This window comes from Pelodiscus sinensis, chromosome 20 (genome assembly GCF_049634645.1).
Source record: "Pelodiscus sinensis isolate JC-2024 chromosome 20, ASM4963464v1, whole genome shotgun sequence".
Taxonomy (NCBI): domain Eukaryota; kingdom Metazoa; phylum Chordata; order Testudines; family Trionychidae; genus Pelodiscus; species Pelodiscus sinensis.
The window spans coordinates 961,332-985,914 of record NC_134730.1 but is presented as its reverse complement, the minus strand read 5'-3'; the positions used below and the strand labels follow the sequence as shown (position 1 = coordinate 985,914).

At 50.5% G+C, this 24,583-nt stretch overlaps 1 protein-coding gene across 3 annotated transcripts in view; it reads right to left on the bottom strand.

Moving 5' to 3' along the window:
- Positions 1–24,583, bottom strand: part of DNAH9 (dynein axonemal heavy chain 9) — a 251,994-nt gene that overhangs the window by 65,394 nt on the left and 162,017 nt on the right. For all 3 annotated transcript variants that reach the window (XM_075903450.1, XM_075903451.1, XM_075903452.1), the window contains 6 exons: positions 23,693–23,881; positions 21,905–22,140; positions 20,830–20,952; positions 18,010–18,214; positions 3,481–3,645; positions 843–983 (listed from right to left, as the gene is read on the bottom strand). In XM_075903450.1, coding sequence (XP_075759565.1) covers positions 843–983; positions 3,481–3,645; positions 18,010–18,214; positions 20,830–20,952; positions 21,905–22,140; positions 23,693–23,881 — 1,059 coding nt within the window. The remainder of the gene's footprint in view (positions 1–842; positions 984–3,480; positions 3,646–18,009; positions 18,215–20,829; positions 20,953–21,904; positions 22,141–23,692; positions 23,882–24,583) is intronic.

Below are 24,583 nucleotides of genomic sequence, written 5' to 3'. Positions count from 1 at the left end.
CTGTACAGCTAGGCTGTGTCTAGACTGCATCCCTTTTCCGTAAAGGGATGCAAATTAGACACATCGCAATTGCAAATGAAGCGGGGATTTAAATCCCCCCGCTTCATTTGCATAAACATGGCTGCCGCTTTTTTCCGGCTTGGAGCTAATTTGCATCCCTTTTACGGAAAAGGGATGCAGTCTAGACACAGCCCTTGACATTCTGAAAGGTGACCTCTTTCCCACCTGTCAAGGTAGAAAGAACCTAGTGGTTCTTCTATACAGGGAAGAAATATTTCATAAAGGGCTCTCCAGTCTAGCAGAGAGGCATAGCACAAGTCTGTGGCCGGAACTTGAAGCTAGACAAATTCAAACTGGAAATAACGGAGTAATTTTTTACTGGTGGGAGTAATTAACCATGGGAACAATTTGCCAAGGGTTGTGGTGGATTCTCCATTCCTGACAATTTTTAAATCAAGATTTTTCTAAAGGATCTGCTGGAGGGATGATTGTGGGGAAGTTCTCCAGCCTGTGATCCACCAAAGATCAGGCTACATGATGATACCAGTCCTTTCTGGCCTTTGGTTCTCTGTCTCTTCCTGTTGTGTGGTTGCCCAGCGCCTAGCACAATGGATTCTGGCACAGCACCGGGACTCCTAGGTGCTATTGCAATAATAACAAAGCCATAAATAACCCAACCGATAGGAGGGATTGGGCAAGACCCACTTTCCCAGGAGGAGTTTAAATACCCTCCCCTCCTCTCCACCCCAGAAACAGATCCCATCCCACCTTAGTAAGGTCTTGAGGTAACTACGCTGTTGGGCAGACGGCTGGGGAGCTTTCACCACTCCCCCGGGCAGTACCTTCAAGGAGAACTGGTACATGAGGTGAATCACGTTGAGGTCATTCATGATGAAGTAGAGCAGAGAGGCCCGGGCTGCCGCAGGCCGGTAGTGCTCCCTTGCCTCATTAATCTTCGTTTCTGTCACCTTGGACTCTTGGACCTGTTAGGAAATTAAAGACCAAAACAACCATGAAACTCCTGTAATTGTGAGAACCTCTCTGCGTCGGAGACGATGGGGTGGGGAGAGCAGAGCTCCCCTGCTGCCCTGGTGTGAGGTTAACGCCTCGCATGAACGTGGATGAGCAAAAGGGGGGCGAAACCCCCTCTGATCATGGCGGCCGAGCAATTCTCTGCACTGCCGGCAGCGAGAACTGGCTGCTACGATTTCACACAGACTGCAGAGCGAGAACTTGAGCTGGTAGCTCTCCGAGGAGCCGCCCTTCTCAACCATGCAGCTTTGTTTTCAGCATGGAAGGCAGTGACAGAAGAAGTGGGCTGTGCCCCCGAACGCTCATGAGACCGACTACATGGTTTTGCTCGTCTCTAAGGCGCTGCAGCACTACTTGCTGGTTTCAAGTTTTATCCTAGGAGTAGCTGGCCTTGGCTGCTTGCTTTGGGTTGTGTCCTGAGAGGCAGGTTTCGGCACATTTGTGTCAGCTCCTCCCAGTCTGTCTCTTTCTAGACTTAAAAAGCGCTGCCAGAAAACCCGAATACTGCCAGCCACAGGTGACCCATCTTCCTGCTGCCATTAGCCTGGCGGACTCTTCCCTCGCCCTCCTTTTCTCTCCCCAGGGGGGCGCTTGAGAAGGTCTCAGGCAGCTCCTAATTGGATGCAGGCGTCCCGAACTGACCTGAGGTAACCCCTTCTCAGCTCCTAGGAAGAAAGGCCTGTAACATGCTAGAGCTAACACAGGCCTGTAACGTGTTAAGCTAACACAGGTCTATAACATGTTAGAACTAACACAGGCCTGTAACATGCTAGAGCTAACACAAGTCTATAACATGTTAGAACTAACACAGGTCTGTAACATGCTAGAGCTAACACAGGCCAATAATGTGCTGAAGCTAACACAGGCCTGTAACATGGGGGGAGGGATAGCTCAGTGGTTTGAGCATTGGCCTGCTAAACCCAGGGTTGTGAGTTCAATCCTTGCAGAGGCCATTTAGGGATTTGGGGCAAAAATTCATTAGGGATGGTACTTGGTCCTGCTCTGAAGGCAGGGGACTGGACTCAATGACCTTGCAAGGTCCCTTCCAGTTCTAGGAGATAGGCAATCTCCATTATTTAATTAAAACATGTTACAGCAAACACAGGCCTGTAACATGCTGGAGCTAACACAGTCCTGCCAACAGCAAAACTGGGCCCAGCACAGAACAGTCAAAAGGCCCCAGTGCTGCACCTGAGCTGGCCGGTGCCCAGTGAGCACCCGGCTGTGCTACTGGGATGCTCTTCTTGCACGGCCAGGGTAGGGTTCCCAACTTTCTAATCATAGAAACCCTTGCCTCACCCTGCCCCACCCCTTCTCCAAGACCATACCCTTGTTCTACCCCTTCTCTGAGGCCCCGCCCCCCCGCCCATGTACTCCATTCTCTCTCTCCCCTCTCCCCCTCACTTTCTACCACCATCGCTCACTTTCTCCATACTGGGACAGGGGTTGAGGGATGGGAAGGGGTGCCAGTTGCAGGCTCTGGGAGGGAGTTTGGGTGCAGGAGGGGCCTCAGGGCTGGGGCAGGGGGTGGGGGAATGGGAAGAGGGGACGGGTTGAGAGGGTAATACACTGCTGGCTTTGGTCTCTCTGGACACCATCAATACACGGCTCAGTGTTAAGGCCATGAAGACAATTGCTTCTGACATTCACAACAGCCTTGCTAAGATGTCCCCTGCATTCTCATTTGTGACTGAGCCACGCCTGAGGGTGTTCAAGCAAAACATCTTTGTCAAGCAGAATAAATATGATTTCACATTCAGAGCTGTTAGAAACAGCCATAGAGAGTGTGTGGGGGGGGGAGCGAGGTGAGGGCCCCACAGTGAGAAATGAGAGATGTGGTTCATGCTTGCACCCCCAGTGAAATGACAGGGAAGGGATGGGTTAGGTTTGACAGATACAGAGAAAATGAACATAGCAAGACAAGCTGTGTAAATAATAATGCTGACAGTGCAGACAGGCTTAAAATCCAAATTTACACCCGGGGGAACTGCATGGGCACTAAACATCTGAGTTTCTGCAGACTGAATCTGGACCACATACCCAGGAATGGATTCCAGCTTGCCCCTGGGCCAAAATTGTGGCTCAAAGGAGGAAACTAAATGTATTCAGAATTCACCACACACATAAGTAAAAATACAATACAATAAAATAATAAATAAAGGCCACAGCATTCAGCTGCCGCAGTCGAACCCTTCTCAGTCCAGAGTTGCAGTTTGATTGTTTTACATCAGGTGCTGCAACTCTCTCTCCTTTTTAAATCGGCCATTTAGCATACACACGTTCTTAAGAATTAAACTGTTCAGAGCCAGCCAGCTTAGAGAGCACATGAATTTATATTGAGTTCGATTCTCTAAGCAGCAGAAGAGGCAAGATGAGCATAAAGATGAGAATCTTTCAGACGAATAACATTGCCCATGTTCCCTTCTCCTGGCCTGGACTTGCTTTTACCTTGTCTTCAATTTCCGCAGCTGTCTGTTTGGTGGTCTCCAGGTTTTCCACCAAGGCCGTGTCCCCTAGGAAGTTTCCAGATGCTGAGGAGAGCCTGGACAGCAAATTGTCCTCCAAGGTTTTCAAGGTGATTTTGAATCCATTCTGCTGCTTTGTGAGCTCTGACTGCAAACAAACAACGGGGGAAGATTAACCACAGCCCAGTATCAAGGGCACAGCCCAGCAATGCCAGTGTCTACGGAGCAGGGCTAAAGCCAAAAGAAGCTACACAACTTGAGCTCTCTCAGCTGCACGGCTGAAGTCACAATAGCGTATTTCAGCTTTTGGCGCTGTCTACACAGCAGGGAGTGTGAGGTGGAGCACCCTCCCCATTGGCACCTCCTGTTTCACGCTTGAGTCAGTGCGGTAAGGAAGTGCCTCAGTGCAGTCTACCATGGCGAGCACGGCTGCCACACCCTCCCTCCCACCTCCACAGGTCCCAGGAGCGCTGCCCATGACATAGCAACACATGTCAACTTCGAACTGAGAGCAACACAGGCCACAGGCGGACAACCAGAGACAAACCGTTGGGCCAAGAGTAGAAAATGCACGCCTGTCCCACGAGATCAGAGCAAGATGCACTGCCAGAGCTCAGCTTCACAACCAACTCAAGTGTGCACGCTACTGGCATGCCAACTAGAAATCCGGGCTTCTTACTTCTTGGGCCTTACATGCAGGACTTTGCCCAAGTGAAGAGTTTCATGGTTTCAACACAGAAAAGCGATGTGGCTAATTTTGCATGTTTCCTCCATTCAAACATGGCCAGCATTTCAAATGTCGTTTGGCCGGCTGTTACCGTGTGGACGAGGCCCTGGAGTTCTGAAAGCTTTGTTTGCTCTAAGAGCTCATAATTCCCAGCTAATACTCTTAAGTGCCAACAATGAACTGCACACGATGGTCAGGCTACTGTCAGCCACGTCCCTGAGGCTGTGGCTAGCTATTTGAGCACTGGATTGTCCATGGTTCGATGTGTCATGTACGACAATGAACAAGGAATTTCTGGGGAAAACCAGATGCTCACGAGGCATTTTATGTTTTATTCCACCACTAACATTAATCCTTCCGGGCGAGCTCCTCTCCAGGCTCACAGCTGCTCCCCCGGCCTCACTGACACATGAAGAAATTGGATTTCTCTCTACATGCAACTGTGGCCAGAGACCTGCTGTTGCGCCTGCCCCACTAAGACCGCAAACAGCAGCCTGTCCCAGGAGTCCAGCAGAGCTCACTGCATCCCGGGATGCTGCTGCTCTAGTTCATGTCTCAAGGCCTCTCTCCAGCCCGGCAGCAGCCGCCCAGCTCCTTGTTCTGCTCTGGGGAGCGGTCTCCAAGATGCAGATGGTCCGTATAGCTCACCACCCCCAGGACGCACGGCCATCCTGGCAACTCGCTGGAACCCTCCAAAGCAGGAATGTCAGAGCACCTCCCCCCACAGCCCAATACTCAGGCCGGAAGGCAGCGGGGGACGTAGTCACAGAGACTGCTGCCAGTCAGAGCACACGCCACACACTTTGCAAGCAGTCAGCTGATGGCTGCGCTCAGCCCCTCACTCAGCACAGAAACCCTTTGGGGGCAGGGTTTGAGAAAACCCAGACTATCAAGGTTGATCTAGACTCTCCATTGCAATGTCCCCGGAGTCCATGGACTCCTGATCCTTCCCCACATCCAGACCCAAGCACCCAGCTTCTTCTGTTCATTTCTTCTGGAATGTCCCAGGGAACCAGCCTGGGCCATACCCATGCCCCCAGCCCCAATGCACGTGGCAGAGGAATGCAAGTCTCTCCCCAGCAGGTAGGTGTTGGTTCTTGTCTTTGGGGGAGGAATAACAAACCTTCCCCTGCTTTAATTTCTCATTAGCCAGCACAACTTAGATCCTTAGGGCAGGCCGGGGGTAAGTTCCCCAGCACATAAAGACAGATGCAGAGAAGAGGGGGGAAGGTGTCAGGATGGCTTATCGGACCCCCACTTCAGGGGAGGAGCTGCCTTGTCTTCTGCTGGAGCTTGTCTGCCAGACTGTTGGCAGCTGCTGACTTTGGGAGTCCCTGTGAGTTAGGAACTGTTCCAGCCCCCACCAAGACCCAGGGGAGCCTACCCGGTTCAGGGGAGTCAGAGGAGGCCCTAATTCAGGCAGATGGCAGCAGCAGACATCTCTGCAAACCATATGGTCACACAGCCTGCTTGGTGGCCCAGAGAACGGCACAGTGACGAGACGCTGACTGCCCCCCTCGGCTACAGCGACACGTTTCCGAGTCTGCCTGCCTGCCTGCCTGCCTGGCTGTCGCTGCAGCAGCCACGGAGAGGCGCTTCCTGGCCCCACACTGCTGCGGTGAGAGCGCTGGGTTGCCCTCTCTCCCAGGGGCAGCCCGCACACTGGACCTGCCTCTCCAGCCCTGCCCCACAGCGATGATTCCAAGGAAGCCTGGACAGTCTCATTTCATTTTCCAAAACCCACAACAATTAATCGAATTCAGGACCCGAGCGATGCCGGGTCCATTTTCTGCTCTACTATAAACAAACGAAGGCCTGTCAGGGTTACTCCTGGTAGAATTCAACTTTCTCCTGATCCCACCCATGCAGCGGATAAGTAGCTAGTCTGAGCCACGGGCTCTGGAATTTCAGTGCCTCTCTCACTTTCTTCAATCACAATCTTTAGAGACGATGGCAGAACTGTTATCTCTGGACTTTGTGACTCTTACCAGTAATGAATAGTAATGAGTCAGCTAATGGTGCCTGGCTAGTCCAACACACTGCAAGGAGAACATTCCACCTCATTCTGATATGAATGACTTGACTTTTTATCTGCATGTAACAGTTTATCTACATTTTTCAATTATTTTCTACCAGTTTTTGAATAATTTTGATCTTTTTCTTAATAGGATTACACACACAAAGCTCAGTTAAAGGGAATGCCCAAAAGGAAAGTAATAGTTCTGTATTCAGAGCAGGCTTTCAATGATGTACAATAAATAAGGCTGTGGCCACACAGGGAACAAGGAGGATACAACAAAATGTGTCAGAGCTGCTCCCTCCAGCTACGTCTAGACTACCGTGATCTATCGGAAAGAGGTACACGAATGGTGTGCCGCAATTTGCATACCTTTTTCCAATAGCTTTTTCGGGAGAGGCTTTTCCAAAATTTGGCCTGTCTACACTGGGCCAAATTTTGGAAAAGCCTCCTCTTTTGGAAGAGCCCTTCTTCCTCGTGGAGGGAGGAAGACAGGGCTTCCGAAACAGCACATCTCCTCATCCGCAAAAAAAAGTGGAAGAGCAGACATGGTCCCTGGACATGGCGGAGTTTTTCCAGGATAGCCTGGAAAACCCGCGTAGTGTAGACATAGCCTCAGGGAGTAAGTTCCATCCTGCACATGGAATGGGGCAAGAGATCCTGTGGAAAAAATGGCATGTGACCACATAATTCCAGAGCGTGTCAAATGCATTCTGGAGTTCCTAGCTTTTGAGCGTTGGGATGATCTGATCTTTCATGAGACAGATGATAGGTTTACACTGAAGAGAGAGATTCAAGGAGCTCAATCGACGTATCTTAACAAGGAGAACGTTAAGGGATGACTTGATTACAATCAAGTTGTACCTTCTTGGGGAATAAAAATGTTCAATTAGCAATAATCACACCTCGGATTAACTGCATTGGTTACGATGTTGCCACCATTTAATAATGGGCTCTTTATGCTAGCAGAGAAAGGTCTACTGTGATCAATGGCTAAATGTTGAAGAGAGTAAATTCAGATTGCAAATAAGGCATATATTTTTAACAGTACTAGTAATTAACCATTGGGACGATTCACTGGATTTTGAAATCCAGATTAGATGTTTTCTAAAAGGTCTGCTCTAGAAATTATTTGGGGAAAATTCGACAACATGTATCAGAGATCAGAGCAGATGATCACAGTGGTTCCTTCTGGCCTTGGATTCTATGAATCTATGGAATCTATGATTCTGAGACATAAATTCAATTGAAAGCACAGAAATTCCATCATATAGAATCATACTGACAACCAAATGGATCATCAGCATGGCTGAAAGAAATGGTTACGTTCTGTGACTGTGGTTCCTAGAGATGCAGAGATGCATTCCACTTGGGTGAGTCAGGAGAAGTACCCAAATCTGGAGTCAAGTCTAAGAGTCTTCTGGAAGAGAGCCTGCAGCACCACCCCTCTAAGGCCTGTGCCCGCTCTGGAAGATGTTGTAACAGAATAATGGTCCATATAAGTGCCTATAGCAGAGGTCAGCAACCATGAGGCCCGTTTCATTGCTACTGCAGAAGCCAGGATATTAAAGGAAGCATCCACGATGTCAAGCACCAGCTGGAGCGACTTTTTGCTACTAGATGACACTCTGCAGGAAAGGTTTTTGCTCACCCTGAGCATCCGCTGGGCGTTTAGTAACAAATGTTGATGAGGCCACTTTAGAAAATCACACTTCAGCAGAAGGGCTGGTTGATTAGCTACGTGCATCTGTAATAACAACGTTGAACTAATCTCTGGCTCTCAACAAATCAAGTCTCTTGGACACTCTTCTTTGGATGCAGACTTGTACCTGTGCTGACAAGATCTTTCACTGGCAGCAGTGACACGAGGGCGCTGAAAGGTGAGTAGGAATAACCGGGCGTGGTTTTCAGTACATTCAGCAGTGAGAGCTACGGAAGCCAATGATTTCCACAAAGATTTTGTGCATTCCAAAAGCACTTCATTCATTGGGAAAGCAAGCCTCACATGACTGCAGGATGTCCAGAAATGTCTGCATACTGCCTTGGCTATATTCAGCCTGAATGCCCAGCACTGCTGCCATGCTTTCTGAAAGTCCTGGGAAGACTTGGCACCAGAGAGCAAGAATCCGGGATGAAAGTCATTGGGCAAAGGGTTAGACAATGGCACAGAAGGCTCCTCCTGTAACACAACTGGATCCTTGGACACTGGTTCAGGCTGAGGTTGGGGTGGGTTAGTTGAAAATGCCTGAGGGTGCTGCCCTGAAACCAGCGGCTCTAGAAGCTGGTTTATTGGAGCGGAACATCCTCTGGAGCAGGCTGAAGATCTGGCCCTCAACAATTGAGGAGCCTTCCCCGCCCAACAGATACAAATAGGCCAGACACTGGATCTGGAATTGGAGGCCAATTCGGACGCAGCCAGGATGGCCTGACGCTGTTCCCAGAGTGCTCCTATTCCCAGTGCCAGGGCTTCCTTTCCACGTAGAGGCTGAAGTTGGTTTTCAGATAGGAGGGAAGGGGGATGAGGAGGATTCAGATTCGGAGTCGAAATGCAAAGACTCTGCTGTGCAGGTGGCGTGTCATGGAGGGGCCATGCGTGGAGGGGTTACCAGGTGTCCTGTGAGCATGTAGTCCAGAGGAAGCTGGAAATGTCTGTGCTCAGCTTGGCACTCAAGATGCTGAAGGGGAATCTAAAAAGTTCGGGGTGGCTGGATCAGCCAGGCTGCAGCTAAAGGTGCCAGATGAGCCACTGGCACAGAAATCAAAGTCAGGGACGGTACCGATCTGGCAAACGATGGAACCAAAATCAGGGCCAGGGAAGCATCCTTACTGGTCCTTCGCTTGGAAGCCAGCACCTGTATTCTCCAGGGGTCCGGTAGGAGGCTGCACAACTGGAGCGACCCAGAGCGGTGGAAGGCAGGCAGTCTTGTGCCAACAGGCTAAGCAGGCCAGACGCTGCTTGGGAAGCCTGCAGGGTCCAAGGGACTTAAAGGGCTCGTGCAGGAGTTGAGTCTGTCGGTATTGGACTTAATAAGCATCCCTGTTACAAGCCAGGGTTGGCAGGACAGTAGCAATAAGATGCCAGCTCATCATGGGGAGCCACAGGACAGAGGCCCAGCTCTACCTGGCCCTGTTTGGAATTCCTCCTTGTCTCTTGTGGACTTGGATTAGTTCTTGTTTAGAACTAATAAAAGAAAGTTCTTCACACAGCGTGTAGTCAACCTGTGGAACTCCTTGCTAGAGGAGGCTGTGAAGGCTGGGACTATAGAGAAGCTAGATAATTTCATGGAGGTTAGGTCCATAAAAGGCTATTAGCCAGGGGATAGAAGTGGTGTCCCTGGCCTCTGTCTGTCAGAGGCTGGAGAGGGATGGCAGGAAACAAATCACTTGATCATTGTCTTCGGTCCACCCTCTCTGGGGCACCTGGTGCTGGCCACTGTCAGCAGACAGGATACTGGGCTACATGGACCTTTGGTCTGACCCAGTACGGCCGTTCTTATGTTCTTATGGATGAGTTGTTCCTTCCACTCTACTGATTCTCCCTGGAGCAGGCTCCATCCCTTCTCCTTTGCAGAGCGGAGTGAGAGTCCAAGGGCTTGTCTGAGGCTGCTGTCCCTCAGAGGCGAGTTGTGGGGCTGGGGCTGTTTGGAGATCTGTGGTTTCTCTTGAAAAGAATGACGTGGCCAAGGCTGCCCACTGTTTGACATGGCCCTTGCTAAGGCAAGGGGGCAGCACGTGGGGACTGCTGTTTGGAACAGCCACTCCACACGGCAAACAGCCCCGGTGTGTGAAATGATCCAAAGTAGAACTGCTACTGAGCAATCACGACAAAATACAGGTGCAGGGGGAACCCCTCAAGCTGCACAGTGACCCCAAAACACCCCGCCTGGGGAGCACCGACTCAGGCTGTGAGCGGGAGCTAAGAGGGATCAGGCGAGCATGTCCCCACAATTGCCCCAGGAGAGGCAGGTTGCAGCGTGCCGTTGCTACGGAAGCCTGAGGCTGTGGAGACCCCGGGGGCACGCACGCCTGAGTGCAATACAGACGTGAGTCACTTGGAGAGCAACGTCTGCTCTGCTCCTGCATCCGCTCGCCTGGAGCATGCTCAGTGCAGATGGAATCTTCAGGGCATTTAGCTGCCAAACTCTGACAAGCCTCTACTGAGCATGTGCAAACGGTGATTTCCCAAGACTTATATCTTCACCAAACCGGGTTCTACACAGGAACAACAGCAACACCAAACCCCACCTGACATTTAGGCGCTTCCCTGCCAAATTTCAAACCTCTGCCCCAAGCACCTGGCCTGCTCAGTGACACAGCTGCAAGAACTTTCGGAACGCGATCAATCGAACATACCCCCCAGCTTTGTTCTTAGAAGCAGTGGATCTATTTCTGCTGAACCTTTCCAGAAATATTTACCAGGAGGCAGACAATTAATGGGAACTTCAGCTCAGCCATTGAAAGCAAAGCGAGAAGCAGCTGGGAACAGGCCCTTCCATTGGAAAGCACTGAGCAATGCTGAGGACAGGCCGTGCTACCAGTTCCACTTATAATTATGCAAACGGAGGATGCTGCAGGCGCTGTGTCCTGCTGCACTGTTTATACCCTTGCAAAGCATCCCCATCATTAGCAGCTTCCTTCTTCTTTCCCAGTCACTGTCCTCTGCTCTCTGAGCTCCCTAGACTGGAGGAGAGATTTCACAGGGACATTCAATACAGAGAATGCCTCCTGGGGAAGGCAGACAGCAGGGAAAGGGTTATTTGTGGGTGAGGCCTCCCATCGCTAGAGGTTTGTAACACAGCTGTCTGCCTGCAGCTATCGGGGCCATATGCATATATACAAATCAGAAAACACTCCCTGGATTCTCCAGGTTGCCCAACATTATGGCTGATTTTAATTGGATATGGGCATCCTTTCCAAAACTCTAGAAACCGCCACTGCCTGTTTTAAATAAACTGTAAATATTAAATAACCAGTGAGGCCAGAGCTTTTCAGCTCAATGAAACACTTTAACTCTCTGGTTGCAGTTTCAGGCTGCTCTCCCCGCATGCCAGTGACGTTGACTCTTTTATAACTTAACTAGCAGGGGAGGCCTGGCATTGACAGGGCAAAGTCATTTTGCATAGATCACACTTACAAGAAAAACTTAAAAAACAACAAATGGTCTGGCAGCATTTTATAGACTAACAAAACTTGTAGATGGGATCATGAGCTTTTGTGGGCGCAGCCCCCTTCTTCAGATGTGGGCTGTGCCCACAAAAGCTCATGATACCATCTACCACATGTTTTGTTAGTCTATAAAGTGCTACCAGACTTTAAGTTTATCCTGTACAGACTAACTCGGCTACCCCCTGAAGCTACTTATAGGAAAGCTCAAGAAATGAAATATCTGTCATAAAATTTGTTATTAATGTGCTTGCAAAAGGAAAGTAAAACCACAGTTTGAAATTTGTAGGATTTCAACTTCAAACATTCTTCATTGTATTGACTAATTACCGTACGTAGTAAATGGGAGTCAGAAACTCCATTCCGCTTTCCATACCTAATTTGAATTCTTTTGTGATTTGTAACAGTAAAAATTGTGTTTGCACTAAAATGACAGTTGAATAGGTGACTCAATCTTAATTTTGTTAGCAAATATATTTTCCAATGAAAAACAAAAATACTTATTTAACCCTTTCACCCAGCACATTCCAGTGCAAAACGTAGTGCATTCAGCTAATTTAGGTGGCAGATTGTTTATGCAAAATTTGGTATCTGTAGGTAATCGCAAAGTATGACGTTGGTTTGCATAAAAAAAGCAAACAAACAAACTCACTCTGCAAAATATCTCAGAGCTATTGGGCCCCACACGCCAACACTTCTTTCTTACTCTGAGAATGTAAAGCAAGATAGGAGGTCCCCCTTCTCCCCTCCTTTTCGCTTGGTTCTGTCAGAGCAACAACCTGCACCCTCATGTGCAGTAACTGAAAATTGTTTTGCTGTTATGTGACTGCTCCAGCATTTACCCAGAAGAGGAATTTGTTCAGTAATCAACTTGGCTGTTATTTCTAATCTAAACACACCTGGGGAAAATATCTCTAAACCCCACGGATAATATGTTCAGTAATCAAATCATAGAATCATAAAAGATGAAGGCTGGAAGAGACCTCAGGAGATCTTCGAGTCCAACCGCCCGCTCAAATCAGGACCAATTCCAGCTACAGTAAACTTCTGATAATCCGGCACCTTTAGGACCCAGGAGGTGCCGGACTATTGGAAGGGGGAGCTATGAGGGGTCTGGGGTAGGTTGGAGAGGATGCGGGGGGGAGGGGGGGGTGCTGCGGGACCAACCTGGCAGCACCCCAGCTGCTCTGCTCCAGGTATCCCCAAGTCAGCCGCTGCTGAAACTGACCAGCGGCTGACTGGGGGAAGCCCAGGGCAGAGCAGCTCCAATTGTCCAGCTGCCTGGATCACTTCCGGGTTCCAGGTGGTGCCGGACTATCAGGAGTGCCGGACCACTGGATGCCGGACAACTGGAGTTTTACTGTAAATCATCCCAGACAGAGCTTTGCCAAGCTGGGCCCTCCCTAAAGAACCCAGCCCAGCACTTACCCACCCTCCTAGGGAAAGAGTTTTTCCTAATATCCAATCTAGACCTCCCCCACTGCAACTTGAGCCCATTGCTCCTCCTTCTGCCATCTGCCTCCGCTGAGAACAGCCTCTCGCCAGCCTCTTTGGAACCCCTCTCAGGGTCTGTCTACACTACAAAGTTAATTCAAACGAACAAACGTTAGTTCGAATTAACTTTGCTAGGCGCTACACAGGCAAACCGCTAGTTAGAACTTAATTCGAACTAGCGGAGCGCTTAATTCGAACTAGGTAAACCTCATTGTACGAGGACTAAGCCTAGTTCGAATTAACTAGTTCAAATTAAGGGCTGTGTAGCCTCTTAATTCGAACTAGTGGGAGGCTAGCTCTCCCCAGCTTGCCCTGGTGGCCACTCTGGCCAACACAAGGGAAACTCTTCTGCTCCCCTCCCGGCCCCGGAGCCCTTAAAGGGACACGGGCTGGCTATGGTGCCCGTGCCAGGTGCAAGCCTGCCAGCACCCAGCCAGCAGACCCTGCACCTGGCACGGCTCGAGCCAGCCACCCGCTGTCATCCAGCCCTCCGCCTCTTCCCAGGACCAGGCTGGCGGCTCCCGGGAGCCTGCCCAGGTCCGCAACAGGCGGGAGCCCACCTGGTCTAGTGCGGACATCGTGGACCTCATCCACGACCTCCACATTAGGCACAGAAAAGTGGCCGTCTAGGGCAGGAGAGCTGCCAGCCTGGCCACCCAGGAGAAGGTTTGCATGAAAATCAGGGTGGTCCAGTGAGACCCCCGATCCTGAGTCCTGAGCTTAGAATGGCCGTCCTGGGTCAGACCAAAGGTCCATCTAGCCGAGTAGCCTGTCTGCCGACAGTGGCCAACACTAGGGACCCTGGAGGGGATGGACCGAAACAATGATGAAGCCATTTGTCTCGTGCCATCCATCTCCAGCGTTCCACAAACAGAGGCCAGGGACACCATTTCTACCCCCTGGCTAATACCACTCCATGGACCCAACCTCCATGATTTTATCTCACTTCTCTTTAAACTCTGTTCTAGTTCTAGCCTTCACGGCCTCCTGCAGCAAGGAGTTCCACAGGTTGACTATTTGCTCTGTGAAGAAGAACTTTCTGTTATTAGTTTGAAGCCTGCTACCCATTCATTTCATTTGGTGTCCTTCTATTATGGGAAATAATGAAGAACTGTTCTTTATGCACCCTCTCCACACCACTCATGCTTTTATAGACCTCTATCATTTTGAAGAGCCTCAGTCTCTTTAACCTCTCTTCATATGGGACCTGTTCCAAACCCCTGATCATTTTAGTTGCCCTCCCCCTCCCAGCCTCTCTCTTCCCCTCTCCCACCTCCTTTTCCCAGTCTCCCCGAGTTTTGTTCAATAAAGAGAGTTTCTATTTTTGAACACACGTGTCCTTTATTTTGTACATCAGGAAGGGGGGCTAGGGAGGGGTAATTGGAAGGGGCTGAGGGAGGAATGGGGTACGAGCCCCCGATGGGGAGGACTGGGCTGGCTCTGCAGGCTCCTCGGGGTGGAAGCTCTCCTGCAGCCCCCCGATTGACCCCCCCCCCGGATGGCAGCCTGCAGCAAGTGCAGCCGGGCTGATGGCCGAGTGCTGTGATGTGCCCAGTGTGGGCACTCAGGGCACTCCAAGCCAGGACTGCTTTGCAAGCGGGGAACCCCTGAGAACTCAGTTCAGGGTCCACTCAGTGTGGACATGCTAGTTCGAAATAACGAAACGCTAATTCGAACTAGTTTTTAAGTCTGGATCCGTTAGTTCGAATTAGTGCTGTAGTGTAGACGTACCCTCAGATAGTTGAAGGCTGCTATCAAATCCCCCCTCACTCTTCTCTTCTGCAGATTAAATAAGTCAAGTTACGTGCCCCAGCCTCCTAACTGGTTTTTGTTGCTCTGTACTGGACCTTCTCTGATTTATCCCCATCCTTTCTATAGAGGGGGGCCCAGAACTGGATGCAGTCCTCCAGATGTGGCCTCACCAATGCTGAACAGAGAGGAGTAATCACTTCCCTGGATCTGCTGGCTATGCTCCTCCTAATGCAGCCCAATATGCCATTAGCCTTCTTTGCTACAAGGGGGCCCTGGTGACTCATCTCCAGCTTCTCGTGGCCCATAATCCCCATGTCCTATTCTGCAGAACTGCTGCTTAGCCAGTCGGTCCCCAGCCTATCACAGTGCCTGTAGCGAGGACTCTGCACTTGTCCTTGTTGAACCTCATCAGGTTTCTTCTGGCCCAATCCTCCAATTTGTCCATGTCACTCTGGACCCTGTCCCTTCGCTCTGCATATCTACCTCTCAGCCCAGCTTAGTGTCAGCCGCAAACTTGCTGAGGGTGCAACACATCCCCTCAGCCAGGTCATTCGTTGAATAAAACCGCCCCACAGCCCGAGTCTTTTTAATCTCTCCTCATCTGGCAGTTGTTCCACACACCCAATCATATTCGGTGCCTTTCTCTGTACTGTTCCCAGTTGTAATGGTTTTGAGATGGGGCTCTGAGAATTGCATGCAGTATTCAAGCTGTGAGAGCACCATGGCTTTGTGATGTTTTCAGTCTTATTATCTATTCCGTTCCTAATGGCTCCAAACACTCTCTCAGCTTCTCAGACTGCGGCGGCACAGTGAGTTGCTGTTTTCAGAGAACGAGGCACAATGACTCCAAGATCTTTCTTCAGTGGTAACAGCTAATTTAGACTCCGTCATTTTGTACGTAGAGTTGGGATTATGTTTTCCAAAGTGCATTGCATTTATCAGCATTTCATCTCCAGTTTGCTGCTCAGTTACCTAGTTTGCAACTCTTCACAGTCAGATTTAGAGGCAAGTGTCTTCAGTAATAAGAAATCATCCACAAACCCAGTCACTTCACTACGTGCCTATTTCTCCAGATCATTTATGAGCATGTTGATCAGTGCTGGCCCCGGTTCAAACCCTGGGGGACACCAGGAGTTACTTCTCCCCATTCTGAAAACCAACTATTTATTCCTACTCTGTTTCCTGTCTTCTAACAATCCAGGAGAGGGCTGTGACGGGTCCGCACTAGGAGCGGGGGAAGCCCCCCCCCCGAGCGGGAAGCGACCGCCGTACGCGGCAGAAAGCCGCTCGGCACTGCGCCGCCAGCCCCGCCGCGGCAGGAAGCGGGGGCAGGCGCACGCCGGGGGCGCGGGGGAGTAGCGGGGTGTGGAGCTCGCACCCTTAAAACCCGCCACAAGGACCTTCCCTCTTACCTCAGGACTGATTACTTTGGTTAAGAGCCTTTGGTAAGAGACCTCTCTGAAAGTCCAAGTACACTATATCCACCGGGACACTCTTGCTCACGTTTGCTGCCCCCTTTAAAAAATTCTGTTGAATTGGCCAGGCATAAATTCCCTTTTCAAAAGTTGTGTTGCTCTTTCCCCGCAAAATCATGTCCATCTAAGTGTCTGATAAATCTCTTCTGTGTTACAGTTTCAACGAGTCTGACCCGTGCTGACGCTGTGTTTGCTTGCCTGGAATTGCCAACGTCGCCTCTGGATCCATTTTTATAAAATGTTACATTAGCTACCTTCCAGTCATCTGGTGCAGGAGGGGATCCAAGTGTTCGGTTACGCTGCACAGCTAATAGCGGAGTTCAGAACTCTTGGCTGAATACCATCTGGTCCTGGTTATTGAACGCTGCTTAATTTATCGATTTGTTCAAAATCCTCCTCTCCTGACAACTCAGTCTGGGACAGTTCCTCAAATCTGTCACCTAAAAAGATGGCTCCGCTTTGGGAATCTCGCTCACACCCTCTGCAGTGAGGTGTCTGCACTGCCCCTTTACTGCGCTGTAACTCTCTTGCTCACGGGTGTGAACAAATAAATACCCCAACCCCTTCCAAGCACAGCAGGCTACACCGCTGCGAAGTTCCAGTGTAAACGGGCTGCCAGCACTCGTGGAGGTGGGTTCCCTCCAGCGCTGGAGAGCCATGTCCCAGGCCCGCGGCCACGCTGAAGTGCTGCCACGGCTGCTCTTCAAATTGTTTTTTGGCCTAATTATATTTTTGCACTTAACTTGCCAGAGTTTATCGCCTTTGTATTTTCCTCAGCAGGGCGTGGCTCCAGTTGTGAAAGGCTTCCTTTTTGCCTCTGACTGCTTCTTTGACTTTATTATTTAGCCGCAGGGGCATTTTTTTAGGGGGTCCTCTTACTGTTTCCGTTAGTAGAGGGTCTGCGTTTAATGTGAGGACATGCATTGCAATATCTGCATTTCAAAGGCCCTGCTTAGGCTCTGGATTACGGAGAAGGGGGCGAAGGAGGCACTGCTCACATTTGTCCTGCTGCTCTTGTTTTACTTGAGGCATTTTTAAGCGCCGGGGTGCCACAGGGGCTGGATATGTGCGCTCACGGCAATGGCTGTATCCGATGCGAAAGCGCAATATTTGCCAAAATGTACAGAATGCACAAAAAATTGCCAAGGGCCCCAAAATAGCATGTTTGGAAACTTTTCCTCATGCCACGACTCTCCTCATTGGCTGATGGGAGGGGTGAAGCCCTGTGACACCTGTTACAACTAACCCATCTCTCCCGAGCCCTTGTGAGCCGCACCCCTCAAAGTGCTTTACACAGGAGGGGAGTCTGGCTGCCGCGTCTCACGCCAGGGAGGCCAGGCACGAGGCGACGAAGTAAGGCCTCCCAGCAAAGCAGGAGCAGAGATGGGACAGGAACCCACCAAGTCACAGGCCCGGGTGCTATCCCAGCAGCAGCCACGCAACCTCCCGTGAAGCCACGTTGTGCCAGCAGCATGCTCTGAGGTCTGGGAGGCGGAACGGGACAGAGTGCAACGCTGCCCCAAGGAGGCTGCCTGTTGTTCAACCCCTAATCAATGAAAAACGACCGGGTGGATTCTCCCGAAGCTTCTTGCCAAGTTGATCTGTCGGCTTCAGCCTGAGAGGCCTGAGCTCCGCCGCAGTGGGAGCAAGAAATGGAAACCCTCTGCCAACCTCAGCAGCACTGTCAGCCCTCGGGGCTACATTGCAAACCACGTGCCCTGGGACAGCTCACAGACACCCCAGCAGGTGGAAATGTGGCTCAGACTCCGGACAGCAAAGCAAAAGAACCAACATCGATTATTTTATTAAAATCTCACTCTTTTCAGGCCAGGCTCATGATTTCAGAATGTGCCTCACTGACAGTGCCTAATGCCTGTGACTCACCTTCAGCTCCTCCAGGTCAGGGCGCTCCATGCTCACGACCGCTGCCAGCAGCTGATCTTCCAGGCCATCCCGGGTGACAGTGAAGTTTATCAGGGTGCACTGGGCCTGCGTCTCCGGCTGGTAATGAGGGTTCGCCAGCTTTGTGTGGAGAATGAGACGGAAACTGGGGCTGTATTCACATTCTCTGTCCCCAATTCGAATGTACCTGAAACAGAATCAAAGATGCCAACGTTCACACAGCTCCAAGCTCTGTAGCTCACTTGCTAACGGAGTCGGGGGGATGCTTTCCAATGTGCACGGCTTTGGTGTGTCCATGCGGAATTTCATCGACTGTTTGCTTGCCCAGTCCCCTAGGTTTGTGAGATCCCTGGGTCACTCTCTGCCATCTGCTTTGGGCACCATAGTCTTGAGTCATTTCGTGTCACCTGAAAACTTTGCCACTTCACCCTTTGCCCATTTTTGCAAACGATTTATGAACAGGTTGAACAGCACTGGTCTCTGTACAGATCCTCTGCTGTTTACCTCTCTCCAGTCTGAGAAATGTCCATTACTTCCTATCTTTATTTCCTATCTTTTAACCAATTACGAATGGATGAGAGGACTTTCCCCCTTGACCCGTTATTCCATCAAGAGCCATTGACGAGAGATCTCGTACAACTACATTGACTAGATTACCCTTCTCCATGTTCACTGACCCCTTCAAAACTAACCCATTGGTCAGATGCGATTTCCCTTAACAAAATCCACGTTGACTCTTCCCCAACATATTGGCGGTGTCTACACTGGCCACATAACCCGTAATAGCTATGGAAATGAGAGAAGTCAGAATAGGGAAATGCGCGGGGGATTTAAATATCCCCCGCGGGATTTAAATAAACATGGCCCCCGCTTTTTTCCGGCTTGGGGAAAAGCCGGAAAAGAGCATCCAGACTGGCGCGATCCTCCGGAATAAAGCCCTATTCCGGAGGATCTCTTATTCCTACTTGCAAGAGATCCTCCGGAATAGGGCTTTATTCCGGAGGATCGCGCCAGTCTGGATGCTCTTTTCCGGCTTTTCCCCAAGCCGGAAAAAAGCGGCGGCCATGTTTATTTAAATCCCGCGGGGGATATTTAAATCCCCCACGCATTTCCCTATTCTGACTTCTCTCATTTCCATAGCTATTACAGGTTATGTGGCCAGTGTAGACACAGCCATTGTGTTTATCTTTGTGTCTGGTAAGTCTCCTCTCTACTGTAGTCTGGGACGGAAATTAAGCTTACTGGCTTATACTTGCCAAGATCACCTCTGGCACTTAAAAAATATCAGCATTACATTAGCTCTCCTCCAGTCCCCTGGTACTGAGGTTGATTTAAGCAATAGGTTACACGTCGTCACATACATATCTATGTACAGATGCATACGCAGAGATAGTGAGAGACTGTTCTTGCATCAAAGACCCTGCAGTCTAAATAGGTGGAGTGGAAGAAAAGGAGCATTATTTTCCCAACAGGTAATGGAGACACAGAGCTATCACGGGACTTATTCAAAGTCACAGAAGAAGCCTGTGACAGCCCAGAGCAGACCCCAGATATGCAGAGTCCCTGTCCAAACCCTCTCCCACAAGACAATCCTTCCTCTTGACTTCCATGAGACATGTGTCCATGTGGATCATCTTGCAGGACTGGTTCCTTGATCTGGAGTCCCTGAACACAAAAGTTCCTTTCCCAGGGCACCCAAGAGAACCATCCAAAAGACCAAGGTGCAAGCTAGAGCACTCTGGACTTCTGGAGGGCTACATTCCCTTTTTCAAATAGCAATTGCTATTAGCTCACATAACTTCCAGAACTGAGCTCTCCACCGCTGGCAGGGGAGTGTTTTCATTTTACCACCGTATGATGAGAGTTTAGTTTCACATCAATCTTGTCTCCTTTTTCCAGCGTTTCTGCTTGAGCGGTCCCTTTGGGTACCAAAAGCACCGTCCTGGCATTGATACTTTACTTGGGCGATAAGGAGAGCCTAGTTTTTCCACAAGTTTACATCGCGCAATTCTATTTTACGTGTGCTCAATAGTAAGGAAACAATCGCTGAGGATCTTACAGAACGTACAACCCCAAGCTGAGCAGGCTCTTTGTGTAGCCGCGAACGGGATTTCATCTCCCGCTGGAGCAGAACCAGCCTGTGACCCCGTTAAGCTAGATACAAAGCGTGCTAGAGACCAGAACGACACTGATGTATTGAAAGGAATGCAGCTGTGCGGTGACAAAGCCAGTGAGGTCGCAGTCCAAGATCCCTCAGGTGAAGTTCATCGCCTAGCTCTGCGCACACTCTTGTGTTTATTGCTAATATTTGAACCAGGATCTAAGAAAGACTCCAAGAGCCACCTCCAGCCTGGCCTGCTCCTGGACGCCCAGAGCCCACGCCACAGCGTTACTGCCAAAGAGCCAATCCCAAGGTTGGCAGCACGAGGACCCCTTTCTCCACAAGCCGTGTGACAAGCACATGAAGTGAAATTTCTCAACTTGCAGCCAGCAGGAATGCCTGTGCCACAGAAGGGGAGAGGGATATTTGTTTCTATACAGGCAGCCAAGAGATTAAAGGAGCCAACTAATGACTAATTAAGAGAGCTAAAGGTTTATTTCAATTCCAAGTGACTATCAATGATTGCCAGGACAGAAAGCGTCTCCCTCCCCCATCCCAAAGGCAGAAGACGAGTGAAGTGTGAAACACAGATACACCAAGGCAGGGCAAAGGCAAGATCCCAGCAGAAAGAGCCCATCTCTTCTCCTTCTGGCCCCAGATGTCCAAGGACACACATTACATTCAGTCTCCCAGACTCTCACCTTCCTTTCTTGATTGTTTCTCGGCCAAGTAATGGTCCCAAAACTGGATCTACAGATTCCTCCAAGTTTTCAATCAAAACCACTTCCCCGGCAGCGAGGGCTCGTTCCACGGTGTCCAAATACCTAGGAGAGATGGCACCGGTACCCGTCAGCACAGACGCCATGCACCGCAGCAAGGGGCATGATCCCAAGGGACCCCAAGAACGCTGTGGCTCACCACAGAGTAATGAGAACATGCAAACACAATGAGGAGCAGGCATGAGGGAGACAGGCAGCCTCTGCTGGACAGCCACGGGGTGTCTACTGCATTTCACAGTGAGCGTGCTGGCCGGGGGGTGTCCACGCAGCCTTTGACAGCGAGGCCCGGGGTGCATGGCTGCAGCCGGGTGGACAGACCTGCACTAGCTTGAATCGGCTCGCTCGGGTACCAGAGCAGTGGAAGCCCCAGTGCCTAAAGCTTCCATCACCTCACATTTTGCTGCTTTAAAAAACTAAAACGGATGATGAGCAGCCAGGAGTCCCCCGCAGGGCACCTGGAACCCTCTCACAGCCCATCTGACTGACCTGGGGCCAGGACTGGAACTACAGCCAGCCAATCACTTTGATCCCCTTGGAAACCGAGGATGTTTCAGCACCCACTGGTCAGTCTGGCCCATTTGACAAGCACCTGGCCCAGCCAATGAGCAGCAGAAACAGAGTAGGTGGGAGTTCTTTCCACATGTCCTTTGTTTTTAACCCCAAAGGCCCCACTAAATGGCAGAAGGAGCCAGACTGGGAGGTTCCTTAACCCCCGATGAACATGGCAGCTCTAGTCTATTTGCTTAGGCTCTCCTCCTTTTCCATTTTATGGGGTTTCTATTGCAACGAGGCAAAGCCCCACTCGGGTTTAAGCAGAATCGCTGTTGTCTTGGTAATGAAAAAAGCAGCCGAAGACACAAACAACTTTGGGCGCGTTCCCGGTCCCTCTAATCTGCTCCAGGAGCCCTCACCGTGATGCTAAACACACCTAGGACCTTAAGTCTGAGAGTGGAGCTAGCAAGTAACACACAGGGTCTGTACTGTAGCTTGCATTTACCCCTTCTGCCCGGTCCGGATCACTCGGAGCTCTTCGCCATACTTGGCTTTGATCCATTTGATACCCTGAAGCTGGGGATCAACCATAAGAGGCCAGCGTTCACAGTTTGTGAGGATTGTGGCATTTTCTGTGGACATCCGATCAGCTGGAAGGCCTTCATTCTGCCAGGCTGCTATATCAGCATCATCCGTCAGCATGGTCAGAGGGTCCAATGATGGAGTTACAGGAATCGGCACCTGGAAGCAGAGGGGGAATGTCCCCAGGCACATCGTTAAAAACTTGCCAAAGAAGCAGCCACGCGAGCAGAGCTAAAGCTAGCAAGTGACTGGGAGTGTTAGTTTTTGGTGGCTTGCAGTTCTGCAGGCTGGTTTCAGTCTAGCACTAAAAGCCTTATTCATTCCTGTTGTATAGAACAGAAAGACCAAAGACTAGTGCCTTCACGTGCTATGCGCCCCAGGTCACCACAGCAAAGCAGAGCAGGGTCACCTCCCAAATGACCACGCACAGACTCTGAAACGCCCGTTTCGAAGGGTATAATTAACATCTGCATGGGTCTGGAGTGGTTCTGCAAAATGACAAGAGCAGCTCTAGAAACTCTTATGGTTCAGGCAAGCCCTTTCCTGGGCCAGGTCTGTATTAAAAAGCCTCTGAGCATTTTACTTCTGGTCACTGCTGCACAAAGGCTCAAACTCTGCCAGCGGCTGAGCATCCTGGCTCTGATGAGAGACTCCACTGAAAACACGTCATGATGCAGCCACCAACCGTGTCTGCCTTGCTCCTACTCGTCAGGTCACTGATGGGCTGACGTGGGCAAAACACGAGGGGAAGCCAGTCCAGCTGAACCAGGAAGTGCAGGCAGGACGTCTGGCATCAAGGCAGCCCCCAAACCCAGACAAACCAAAGGGTCCGTCCATCTCTCCCGTGAGACCCACTGAGGCCTTGTCTGTACTTACCTGGAAGGGCCAATTAAGATCTGCACCTCCAGCTATGTTAATTGCACGTGAAGTCCACACACCTTAATCCGACCTTCGGCACCATCTCCACAGTGGGAGGTCGACAGGAGCAAATGCTTCCATTGACTTCCTTACTCCTCACAGATTGAGGAGTCCTGGCATTGAAAGGGGTGCCCTCAGCATTTGATTTAGTGGGTCTTTTCTAGACCCGTTAAAATCAAACTCCAGAAGATCAACCGCCGCATGGTGAAGACGTGGTCATAGAAACACTGAAGCAAAATAGCCACGAAGCCAGCATCAACTTCATGGACCGAAAGCAGCTTGCTATTCTCCAGGCATGGGAATATGGAGTTCTCATGCCCTCCTGCCAACCTGGAAGAGGCCTAGGTCGCTATATCCGCCCCACCCACATGGGGCCTCCCTCCTCCCTACGAAGATCGGTTTTCTCCTTGGGAGCCTCTCCTGTACTCATGGCCAATATCCTACAGGGCTAACGCTGACGCCCCTCCAGAGCAGCCTAGCACATGCGGGATGCCTGCCCCTCTGGAAATCCACTCACTTGCATACTCACGTGGCTAGGAGGGAGGGGAAGAAGCAGCTTCACTGAGAATGAGCACAGATGATGCCCTACCCCCCCGGAGCAAGGTGAGACCAGGGCCTGACGTAAGCCCCCCAATCTCCACGTGGCTACTGGTGTGCACGTGGGGCTGCTCAGCTTTGCGCTGCCTCTTACTTAGGCTTGTGGAAGCTCACAATGGAAGCCGCTGCTTGTCTGCGATTCCTGGGGTGTCAGGCTTTATGCCTCTAAGGGAGAGAGCCAACAGTCAGAGCTTACATTTAGCTGGCGCAGGTACGGCCTCCAGACAGCATCCAGCAGGTCTTGCCTGTACTTCTTCGTAAAGTAGCCCAGGTAGGAGATGAAGGCTGTGATCAGTAAGACGTCTCCGCATAACGTGCTCTGCTGCTCTCTGAAGTCTCTCACCGCCTCGGCCCATCTCACATTCTCAGAGGCGAGCCCCCCAACCTGAAATTCCAACATAAAATTCACTTTTTGATGGGCCCCTGCAGCGTGTTCTCTGTGCACGAGCAGTTTAACCCTTGTCACGCATTCCTCCCCCATCCACTGATAGACCAGCCCCTACAGCGCATTCCTACATTTGCCAGGACATGACCTGAGAAAGGGCCCACCATGTCTTTGGCAAGAATATTCCTCTGTCCACAAGGAAGTTTTATCTGGTATCCTATGAGAAACATTTGTTTCCACAGTTTCATCCATCCACCCCTAGTTACGCGCCCATGACCACACCCACTAATTCCTCTCCTTCCTTGAAATGTACATGCTTGAGTTATTTCAGACAGTTCTCATTAGCCGATCGCATGCCTGACTTGGCCAAGATTTACCCAGTGTTATTTTAATGACATCTAACTGCTAATCCTCGCAAACCATTTGAGACTTGACCACTTGGTCTTTTCTTGCTCTTTCCTAAGGCTTCAGTCCTGCAAACTCACCTTGAAACCCATCAGTCCTTCCCTCCATCACAGAGATGCAATCCCACTGAAGCCAGGTGTAGGCGCAACGGCCACCCAGGTGTCTGCATTCCGGGCTCAGACTCACTATGCCAGACTTGAAGGCCGAGGTCACAGATACTGGCTTGAAATGGTTCCCATTGCATCAGGGTTTATGGTCTGATTCCTACTATGCATGTTTCCAGCATCCCTACTTGGA